At 40.3% G+C, this 12,402-nt stretch overlaps 1 protein-coding gene across 1 annotated transcript; it reads right to left on the minus strand.

Annotated features, from left to right (window-relative positions):
- LOC107220468 (putative uncharacterized protein DDB_G0271606) lies at positions 1-11,786 on the minus strand. Its single transcript, XM_015659077.2, has 2 exons — positions 11,717-11,786; positions 1-3,646 (listed from the first exon to the last, which is right to left on the minus strand). Exons 1-2 carry the CDS (start codon positions 11,723-11,725, stop codon positions 1,778-1,780), a joined length of 1,878 nt encoding a protein of 625 aa, XP_015514563.2. The 5' UTR covers positions 11,726-11,786; the 3' UTR covers positions 1-1,777.
- Between the last annotated feature and the right edge of the window lie 616 nt (positions 11,787-12,402).

Here is a 12,402-nt window from a genome sequence, read left to right on the forward strand (position 1 = left end):
ACCATATGTGATCACGTGCGGTGCTAATTAATAATTAGGGACTCAAGTAAATTAATATTTATTGGCATTTATACAGAGATATTTGTAGATAACAATATTAGCAGAACGATATAAATTATAAGCGAACATTTCTACAACTTAATATTATTCATAACATAAAATCTCTAATTCTAATTCTTAGAACTATAGATTCTTACAACTGCAACGTAAAACTATTGACGAATTAGTATGTTTAATTTTCGAAATTTAATTAAAGTGAATTATAAATCTACTATAGCACCTAGTGCGGATATGCTATACGGGAACTTATGAGCTTGTTCGTCGCATTCGGATATCATTGTTAAAAATATAATAAACTAACGTCGATAGCTATTCACTGAGAGAAATCGTAAACTGAAATCCATGCCGGACATAGGTGTGTGAAATTGAGGACAGAAGGAGGAGGATTATCCAGACATGATACGAAATCCCGGGAGACACCTTGCATTGTACTTCCGAGCGCAGCAGTCACCGAAGCGAAAGTGTATATTCATCATTAATGGCAATTCATTTTTATGCCTAATATATGGTGTGCGTACCTGCACAGCCTGTCAGGCTAGTTGAGAAGTTAATTTTGTTAGTCGATCTCTACGTTGCTTAACAGTAGCGATAGCGTGGTTCACACATTATCCGAACGTGAGATATGCTATCATTTTTTACGTGCCGTGTGATCACCACTGACAAAAATTATTAATTACAATCATCTCACGATGGAACGAATAGCTGTGGGAATGATGCGTTGTGATTACGAAACAATTCTGCAATTCATACGTCAGCATTTCTCAATAGAACTATGCGCGATAGATGATTTATCTTCGCACATACTCGGTGCCTATGAATTGTCATTTGTTCAAGTAATAATTTCCCAACTACCGCGCCGGAAGCATTTTGAAATCTCTAGTGAAAAGATGTATATTTTTTTTCATTATGCATACATTTTAGAATTTATATTTGAGATAGGAATCTTTTCTGAATAAGTTTCACCACGACTTCTTTTTCCTCGTAAACTATTGCGTCCCATGGAAATAGGAAATATGTGAAATTTTAGATCTTGTGTTCTACGGTACTGACGTGAATGGCAAAAGAGCGAGCGTTGATGATCTAATGACAGAGTGCCATTTACTAATGTTCAATTTCAGGAAGATAGCAAGCGATTGTAGTGCGCAAAGCATCGGATCCGACCATTAATTTGCATGAAATTCCTATTTGAACGTTTCTCAGATTACATTGGCAGTGACACCCAAGTAGAAAATATTAAGTAGAAATGCATTGTGCACACGATGAAGTCTTTACTGTGTTCGAGGTTTCTGAGACATGTCATTACAAATTTCTCTTTCTCTCATAGAATACTTGCTATACCTTCGACGCCAAATGTCAGCTATACAGTCGTCGTAAGCGTTTGGCAGTTTAATTCTTACGGAATTCATGACAAGATGGAAATTTCAATATGGTCGGTGAGTATTTAGGGCATGTGAGTAATTTCAATGATCTGTATTCTATAATTAATTTGTGAATCTATTCTAAAGGTCTTAGGATCTCGCATACACGCATGCTGTGGTAACATTTGATACATACCGTTGAGTCACAGCTTTAGACTGCAATAATCGCGGTTCTAAGGTAGGTGTATTGACGGTGTGAAAGAACCGATTCAATTCCACTATTTGAATATAACTTTGCATGTAGGTTTATGACCCTCGTTGAGCGTTAAAGTTCCTCAGACCCTTAAGTTTCAGGCACATCACGCGTCGTTTGGTGGCTTCGCGAAACTAGACACTCGTTTAGACGCACCAAATTGAATGCTGTTCGATGGAAGTGCGCCTACGTTCAATGCCAGAACTTTAGAGACGATATTCAAGTCTTCGGCACTCCCAGATCCTCGGGTGATACCCAAGTCTGATGCCACTCCAGACTGATAGAGGAGATGTTGAATTTGTCTCGCCGGCGTTTGCGGTCTAGTTTCCCTGAATTGATTGAATCCGTTGAAACCAAAGTTCTGACTGTTTCTCGATGGGGCGTTAAATTGGCTACTCCCAAAGTTGCCTCTGGCGTTGAAGTTGTTGATGTTGTTGTTGTCATTGAAGCCAAAGTTGCCAGTCGAACCAAAGAGTTCTTGTCTGTTGAACCTCGGAACGGACACAGCAGGAGTCTGGAATTCAGTTACTGGAAAAGCTCCGAAGCTCTGCTGTAATATCTGCTGTTGCTGCAGTTGTTGTTGCAGCTGTTGTTGTTGCTGCTGCTGCTGCTGCTGCTGTAAGCGTTGACGTTGCTGCTGCTGTTGCTGTTGCTGTAGTTGTTGAAGACGGCGTTGCTCCTGATAGTTGTTTTGGAATGAGGGTGGATTAACCAGGCTCGGGAGTTGCAGTGAGACGCTTGGTTCCAATTGCACACCGGGCTTATCAAAGGCAGATTGTAGAGTGAGTAGACTGTTTTGATCAAAATTAGCCTGTTGTAGACGTTGTTGATGTTGCTGCTGTTGTATTTGCTGTTGATAGATCCTCTGTTCTTCAAGTTGTTTGAGTCTGGCCTGTTCCCGGAGGAATATCTGCTGTTGCTGCTGCTGCTTGAACCGCAATTGTTCCTCGTAAAGCTGTTGTTGTCTGGCCAAAAATTGAGTCTGTTGAAGTTGTTGCCTCTGAAGCTCGGCAAGTTGTTTCTCCAGCTGCTGTTGTTTGAACTCGAGTTGTTCTTGAAGTGTCAATGCTTGGCCGTCGCCGCTGGCTCTGTAGATGGGAACGACACTCTTGGGAATTCCACGTTCGTCTTGCTGCACCGTGAACGCAGCAACTAATGGAGCTTGGAATATCTTGACTTCCTGATTGTCGTCAAGTTTCTCCCCCGAGTTATCATTCTTGGTTGAATCGCTGGACGAAGAATTATTTTTCAATTTAGATTTGGATGTCAAACTGGATGCTGTTGGCCTTGGAGCTACCAAGGAGTTCTCCGCAGCAGCAATGTTGTTCGACGCGCTACGGCTCAAGGTCTCTGCCTGCTGGGTTGTCGGCTTCGAAGACACGCTCTGTACACTGTTCACCGAAAAGGCAGAGTTCTTGATGCTTCTTGTACCTTGATCCTTGTCAATATCGTCGGCGACGAGTAGAGGATTTTTCAAGTGGACAGCAGACGATTTCTCAGCAGAAATGAGATCGTGAACCTTTGGTGATTTCAGTTCTTGGTGAGTGACGGAGATTTTATTTTGTTTCGCAGGTGATGAAAAAGTGTACTTGTCGACTTCGACGAAGGTGGAGTTCTGGAGTTTTTCCTCATTCGGAAATTCTCCTTCCCCTAGGAAACCATTGAAGGAAATCGTCGATTTCTGACTGCTCGAATAATTCTTGTTCAATTCGCTTAGCGGCAGCTGAGGTATCGTCGTCACGATACTTGCCGCTGGTGTTCCTTCGTCAAAGAAATCCTCACTCACGTCTTCATTGTTTTTTCGTTGTTCAGCAGACTCAGCCTCCAGATCAGCAAGTGCCTTCAAAAGTGCCCGGCGAAGGTTTTTATCGAGTTTGACCGGTGGCCCTCTTCCATCATCATTCGCAATTGGAACTTCACCTTCCGTAGCTACTACAATGATAGCCACCACTGCCAAGAAGATTGCCGATAATTGCTGCGAAAGGTAAAAAAAAAAAAACAAATCAAATTAATTTTATTACACGTGTGCAGCATTTTACCGTTAAGTCGAAATCCGTTTTAAATATTCGAGCTCGTTAATTGGTTGGTGTGTGTAGAGAACAAACTTACACATTGCAACCGGTAGCACGTAATAACAATAAAGATGAAAAAATTACAGTAAAAAATAAAAAACAATGTCCGGAATCTCAAATTTTATGCGATGACATTTCCACGTCCCCATAGAATCCTTGAAAGTGAAACCATCCGAAAGTGAAAATTTAGCAAGCATTACGGAACAAGTACTGTGAGGGTATAGTTATTTTGAAGATTAATGGATTGCTGAACCTCGTCCATCAGCTAGAAAGTATTTTTTAGCCGCGGGCGTGTCCCACCATCTTGAGATACTGTATGCGCGTCTGTAAAGTGTGATGTTAATTTGTGTTTGCCGTAACTCGGCAATATTTTACTACTTCTGTTTTTTTTTTATTCAAAGAATTAATTCACAAGAAAACTGTCTTGTAAAAAATGTTTATCGGTTCATCAAAAATTCGATTCTCGTAACAATCGTGTTAACATTTATATGGGTACGTTAAAATTACACAAGCATCCTTCACACTTGATAAAGTCAAGCAACCATATCACATTCCGTTTCCAGCTGAGGTAATGGTTCGATAAGATTTCAATAATTCACGACCATTATGCAACCAACAATTTTTATTCATTGTTACTTATCACTGGAGGTCTTTGAACGCGAAATAATTACGGGGACGTAAACGGGGTAATCGGATAGTAATTTTTTTTACGAGCATGTAATTGGATTCGGTTTTGACCTTTCTTTATTACTTACAAAGCTGGAGTCAAGCTTTATAGTGATAGGTTGAAAAGGTATATAACCGTAAGCGTCCACCGTAAACTTTCTATGCTCATCTGAGAACTCCGTCATATTTCTGGTGAACAAAACTCCGTGTCGTCAATGATCAAATGGTTAAGTACGTATACCTACTCATTTGCATTGTAAACGATTCATGCTGGGTAGATGATGAAAACGATTATTTGTATCACGAACGTTATACGCACGAAAACTGGAAAGTTAAAAGCCATCGGTAGTGCGTAATGAAAATTTATTTTTACAGTAGGTTCGAGTAAGTCACCGGTTCTGTGTACTTCAATTTAAGACTGTAAATTAAACCTTGTTCAAATACCAAGCCACATAAGGGTCATCGATATATCCGGTGGTCACGATGAATTACTATCGAGTACGAACGGATCTTTTTATTTCTGACGTACCTAATTATTATACGATTTATCGTAAATATGTCATATGTAATATATCATGTAATGTAATAAATAATGTATAAATAAAAATTACTCCGAATCTGCCTCTATTATTTTATTATCTCGTTTAAATTCCCCTTTTCTGGATGTCTGTCTGTGAGCATCAGTTTATTGGTTGTACCTTGTCCATATACATCGATAGATCTGGGTCTAGATAAGACCAGTAATCAACTTGAACATAATAATAGAGAATTTTCTGTGCTAGCTGCAATCAATAATTTATTCCGCTTCAGATCCATAATTACTATAAAATTAACGAATCGGTTAGTAACGCAACAAGACATGGTGTATTACACTAATGCTTGCAGTAAATATAAATCATGAACCTGGTTTTTGTTTTCCAAGATTCCATGCTAGCGATTTCCGAGCCACGAATCATCTGTAGATTTAACGAGAGATTTCTCCTTGGGGTGAAAGTGTCAAGCAAACAACATGCGGGCTAGCTGTAAATACTGGGAGGAGTTCGCATCTTTGTGGGTATGCAGATTTTATGGCCTACGCACCTGCGTGTGCTGAATATTCCAACTTCAGTAAGTTATACTCAGTAAGTTATACTCAGTAATTAAATATAATTTATCTTGATAGTTATGGTACATGTTAAACGCCTCAAGTAGGTATAAAAGCTTGCAGATTCACATTCCAGTGCATACATCAATGCAGGATATTTATCGTTTTAGTAACTCTAACTGCGTGAAATGATTACGTATGACTCGTAAGCTTTGTTACTGCTTCAGCATTAATTAACCCCGAAATAGCTTTTGAGGTGAATGATTCATTTCCCAGGTTATTGCAGTCTACCGTCTCACTCGTCTTAAAAACTATTTCAATATGTACTCAGACATGCCCTCATCCACTACAGCTGATTGCACAAGACTGTCATATTTTTTACATAATTTCATGCCTTATCTTGTGCTACTCATTTCGATAACAATCTCCTTATACGCAACAACAATGACAACTTATTCCAACGTGGGAAAGTTTCGAGGCATCGTGAAGTACCCGTATAAATATACCGCAGGGATCCTATACAGGTACATACGTATAAACTGCTGTAACACGTCACCGTTACAACATTGCGGGTAATCATGAAAAACGGTGAGTTAAACGACGGACGCGAAACTGCCAAAAGCACAAAAGCACCGTCCTGATCATTGTAATCGCTCACCACAGTGAGCAGGGATTTGATAAGTCTCGCAAAGAGAGTGACACAACCAGAAAGCAACATCATATGAAAATTATTTGATCCACGGCATTCGGTTTCTCAAGGGTAACGGCTAGCATTGAAAGCAAAATCGGAAGTTTATGTTATTCGGTGGTAATGAAATCGAATCGTTTTCGAAAGTTTTTTGAATGTAACGCCGGAACCTCCTATGATGAATGAGAAATGCCAATAGATATGAGAATTCGTCGTCGCGGTTGTTAATATACCGCGATTGGCTCGAGGCGCAAGACGTTTCACTCGATCTCTCTCACGAATTACGTGCCTCCGCATGTACGTACTAACATGCTTGAGGAGTTGAATCCCGGTGAGTTGGTTATAAATACCTGTACACGCGCGTCCGTGAGACGGAGTTGGTGCTATGGTGTACACACGTGGGTATTTTTTCCGGAAATGGATGAGCGGCATATTCGTACGTAGCAAGGATCGCCCGTGTGAGCGAAACTTGTTGCCTGTACTTGCATAAACATGTAAATACAGGGAATCAATGCCCTGGCACGTTGTCGCGTGTGTTTGCTGAGCTTTAAGCGAAAGACGGAACACACATAGGCAGCCCCATGCTACAGAGGAATGCAAATTCCTAATTTCCACTCTGCACCTGTTCACGAATTTCTTTTCACTTATTAAATAAAAAGTCAAACGACCACGGGAATCGGTGAATTTTCGACGACTTATTCTGATTTATACTTAAGATCAAACTTTCGGATTATTTCGGATTTGTAGGCATAAATTTTCACACCTGCGACGTTAAGTCCGATCAAACGAGTTCACACGTTCCAAATTCAAGCTAATCTAGTAAAAATTTATTGTGAATAATAATCATTGAGTGGAAAATACCGAGTTTGTTCCACCACTTTCTACTTATACGAACTTTATTTATTTGACGGCAGAAGATCATCATCTCTTCAGAAGGCGTCTTCGCATTCAAATCAAGACCAACCCAGCGCGCGGTAACTATGTAATGTCGCATAATTATGCTTCTTGACAACCCAGATAATTATTTACTTTAATGCCAGTGTAACACAACCTTGCCAAAACTACTTCTTGGACACGTTTCCTGCACAGTCCCTACGTCCCTTCATTTACGAGTGGATGATAATCTTACTGTAAGGGAAACGCTACCTTACATTATTTCACTCCTTTCGTAACTTTTAAGCTCAACTAAGTAAGGTGATACATGTTACTCTTTCTTTGTCGTCGTGCTTCAAAAGGAAATACCTAATCAGAATATTCCAGTACGAACTGTAGAAAAGAAGAACATAGTCCAGATACATAAAGCCTTTTGAAATTTGCGAAAGGCACACTCCTTAAATTCCTTCACAAAATAAACCATCCGTCAAATGAACGGGCAGCATCGTATAATGCGGTAAATGTCTGACACTAGTTAATGACCGGTGGAAGCAGGTGACAAGGATAATGACGTTGCGGATGTTATAATAAGTGTATTGAAACGGTTGTTAACCGGTGCATTTACCCATGTATGTCCTTAGCACACCTGTACTGAAGCCGACTCGGTAATCGTACGAATAAACACATCTACCTGTTAGAGATGGAGGACGCTATGATAACTGTAATAACATGTAATAGCTGCAATAAAGCCGACATATTTTTCATCAAACACGAAGAAGCCGGATCGCACCGTGACTGAGAGCATTAATGAGATTGCCATTGACACCGAGGACATATACATGCGCAACTCTGCGTTATTCAAAAAATTTTTTCTAAATTTGTACCCGATGGAGTAATAGTTGAAACAGCAAAGGTATTACTGTGTAATAATGCGAATTGGGCATATTTGCAGCAAGAGATTTCATGCCGTCATCTCGAATGCACATTCCAATATAACTCGAGAAAGCTGCAAGGAAATATTTGGCGAATTCAAATTGTTTTCATTGAATAAGGAAGCAAATTATCTGTGACCGATGAATCCGTTGCAAATATTTCCCGACTGTACGTGGCCTAGAATTTCTGCAGGGGCATCAATTGACTTGGGATAAACGCGAGCCCGACCGAACCGTAACGAGGCCCAAGTCCCGATGTCGGATAATATACGGTGTATACTCCGGCGTGCATCGGGGTCTTCAATACAACAGCACACAACGACAGCTGCGGGAGAAAGTGGACTCCGTTATTCCAACCTTAAAGCCGTACGTTAAGAAGATCCGCGTGCAGGAGTTTGTTTATTCATTTATTCAAGATGTGTTCAGTTACATGAGGAAGCTACTAGTCGTTCGGCATTGGTCATTAGCGTGACATGGACGGTCGGTTTTGGTATAATATCATCAATTGAAAATTCACCACCTGGATTTAGGCACGATTAAATCTTTTCAGCGTGATCGCGTTCGTCCATATATTATATATATATTATTAAAGATGCGTATGAGCTGACTTCCTGAATAAATTGACACTCGCACAGTTCTCTCATCGTCAACGAGTGCAGAGAAAGCCGAGACGTTATGAGTCCATTCGCGCAAGTAGAAGACTACACGTGTTCTGGAAATTCTGAACAGTAGTCGGTACATGCCTGTATTCATCCTACAATAATTAAACTTGATGTATTTTGTGTTGTTATTGAAATAAAATTAACATATTCCTCGACAGTGTAAAATAGACGAGTTGCTAATTGCGAAAGTCGGGTACTGATCCAGATATCGATCACTCAAGACTACCGTACGCAATTTATTCGCAGGCTTGCGTCACTGACAAGAGAAAAACGTATTCGAGATTACACTTTCGAAAGCTTAATCTTTCAACCTCAAGTCGAGAATATTATTCTCTTATTGTTGGTGCATATTTACCGATCAAAATTGCTCAACTCTGACAACAACGTGAGTCTGAAAACCCGTGATAGAGTTAGTTATACATTGATAGGTTCAACAATGAAAATCTAACACGCGTGTGAACCCTCGTCTACTACAGCAGACACGCGAGAGAACCGCATGATATTTCGTTTGAGCGTTTTTATTTCAGTCTTACTTCATTGTAATCAGCATATTCTGATTGACCTTTGCGATCCTTTAGCAATCAAAACTATACCTTCGAGCAAAGGATGCGAACTTTATCTTGCGGAATGTCGTGCCCTCCCCCTTCCCTTTCGCGAATAATTCACGACTCTTCTCCAGAGATGGGGAAAGTGACGATGAAGGAGCCGAAGCTTCAAAGCCACTCCCATATTTACGCTTGCCGGAATCTCCATACGTTACATATTCTTTTTTTTTAATCATGTCCTCGCGTCCTCACGCCCTCTCAATTGTTCACAACGATGAATACATAATGTGCAGGCATAGTGGTGAACACTCTACGGGATCTAAATTAACTTTGTCTATCTGACGTGACTCGCTGTGTGACGGACCACACGCCCAGATTTCTCGCCCGAGGGGAAACGATTACGGATGCATTTATGTACGACGTACCTATATGGTAATGAACCAAGTATGAAGTAGAAACTAGTTCGTGTAACATATAACATCGTGTAACACGTTATGACTCGACGGGCAGATCTTTGAGATTTTAACGAAGATCATCTTACTCGTAATCGGATACATGGAAGACATTTGAATTGCCCGTAGGTAATAGGGTAAAAAAGAGAAACTTGCGAAAATGTTCAAACGAGAATCGTGCCTGACTATAGGTAAGCAGGGATTGGAGCTAATCAGCCGACTACGGTATGTATGCCAACGTGCGCGCGTGTTTAACAGCGATGCTGCAAGATTCACTTTATTGTTAGTCATTTCCTAATTTGGCCAGGTAATAGCAAATGCTCTTTGACCCTTAGAAACATCAAAGTATTTCGTGACGTCGCGAATGTTCTCCTCCCTGACGAAGATCCTGACGCAATTATCGTCTAGGTATGCAGGAATTACTGATTAGCCCCGTGTAGCAGTTATCTCCCGGAAGAAACGTCCTACATGAGAACTAGGGCGCTAAAAATCTAGCCGCCTACTTGGTTCGAAATTGAAAATCTAGCGACCGTGTAATGTGCGTGCTAACGGATATGTTAATTTCGTGTCTAGGCTTGCCAATTTGAACAAGATTGCACGTACGACGTCAACGATACAACAGAGTTGAGTAAAGAAACAAGGCTTGTGGGGGCGATCGATCAAGGAAGCGCATCGACGTATGGCGATCGTTTCCAAGCTGGATATCGTATCGTAACGTTCAACTGGGAGCCGTGCGGAATCTCAAAGAGCATGGAAATGTGAAGAGGTATTACGGCTTCTCAGCATCATCGTTTCGAGGGGACAACTTTCTTTTTCCATCCAAGCAGCGACGCACACACTCGTAATTAAAACCACTCGGCAGATGTGCGTGTGCAAAGTTCCGCGTACCTGCATATGGTATAACGCGTACAGCACGTATGTGCTTACATGCGAACAAGTTCCCAGCACCTGAAACAACTGACGATGAGCTGACCGACTCTACCTGTTTAACGCGTGCGCCGTTAATATTTTCTATAAATATTAACATCTTCACTGGGTTCTGCTGTTCAAAGTGAAAATCTCGACCGAAACTCTCTAATCGCACTGGCGAAGAAGACTTACTATTTGAAAATATAGTTTACAACTATTCCCATAATACACTGAAATCGTTTCATTGATTTTAATACTCCGGCTAGAAAATAGACTAGTTCTTTGTCTGGTCGCAATTCTCGCATGTAAATTGCAGAAAATGATTAGTGGAGCACAGTTTTTTTTATAAGACGCGATGATGCTCGAGATCTCACGGTTCAACCGGCTCTTTTAACGATAATGGGTAAGTAATGGGTTCACAGTCGTTGTAAGTCTCCCGACTGCGAGAAAGAAAATTACTATAGTGTTAAGATCGTACATAGTATAATTTATCCTTGAATCTTTCACTTTTTTTTTAAAGACTTCACGTGCACCGATCCGAAGTTCACATAATGGAATCAAAACCGCCGATTAGAATTGATTATTTTCCAATTTTTGTCTACAATTTTTTTATTAGATAATTACGCCCTGTTGTACGAATTTATCAAAACTTGAAATAAACAGAATTGGTTGATAGCAATTCTAGACCCATCCTTAAATCAAGATTACAGACGTAGGCAAAAATGCAAATCTTTGCCACTATAAGAACCGTACGTTACTCTTATTTTTGCACTTTTAGTTGTAAGTATTGTAAATTTTATTTTGTGGTCCTGATAGTTTCGAATTGAACCCTTGCTTGATGCTTGCGTTAGTGATTATTCTGTCCAAACTTTTACTCCACATCGGCCCTCTCTGAAATTCTACGAGAGAATGAATCGAGAAAATCAAATACAAATAGAGCAAAATATTCGCACTCAAGACATTCAGCGTGGAAATCCTACATAAAATCGGTCTGCACAGTAACGATACCCTTAAATTTTAATAATCCTTGATTTACGCACTGTCACTGAACACCAATCACCATCCAATCGTGTTAGTCAAAACGAAGTCCACTACCAATGCACCACCGCGAATTTACGCGATGCCAAATGAACGTAAATTGTGGATGAGTGTTTGTACTCACCAAATGCATGATGCCGTCTGTGCCGATCTTGGTTGGATTCTGAGCTTTTACTGGCGAACACAGAGAATGCTTTAACCCGAAGATCGCGGTGGGATGCGATGGTCCGCGAGGAGGGGCCGCAGAAGAAACTCTTTCCTTTACTACCCACGCCGAGAAAATACAACCTGACTTTTTCCAATCTCTCGTATAAAGGTACTTATGTATTAGAGTAAAATAGATTTCAGTAAACGATGTCCGAAGTTCCGCGTAAAATAACCGACTGGAACGTATTTATTCATAATTTCGTCAGATTTTCATCTCACATTCTACTATTTACTTGGGAAGTGGTTTATTGGTTGGATGAAGCAGTTAACGCGATGCTAAATCTGCATGATAATGAGCACGATAATTGAACAGTACTTTTGCTTCAAGGGGCCGAAGTTGATTTCCAGACGTGAGAAGTAAAATACTTGATACTTAGAAAATATAATATTTTTCATGTATCCACTTATTTGTTTCGGTTACTCTTATAGACAAGACGCTATGCCTGGCTAGATATTTCCGAAAATTACGGTTTCAATCATGTACTGCAGTTGAAGCTTCGACTACGTACGATTATTGCATGCACTCGTGGATGAATTGCACACATCATTTCAGATACGAATTTTTATCTACAAAGATTTGATTGACGTTCCAGATTCGGCGAC

The sequence above is a fragment of the Neodiprion lecontei genome, chromosome 3, assembly GCF_021901455.1.
Source record: "Neodiprion lecontei isolate iyNeoLeco1 chromosome 3, iyNeoLeco1.1, whole genome shotgun sequence".
NCBI classification, from domain to species: domain Eukaryota; kingdom Metazoa; phylum Arthropoda; class Insecta; order Hymenoptera; family Diprionidae; genus Neodiprion; species Neodiprion lecontei.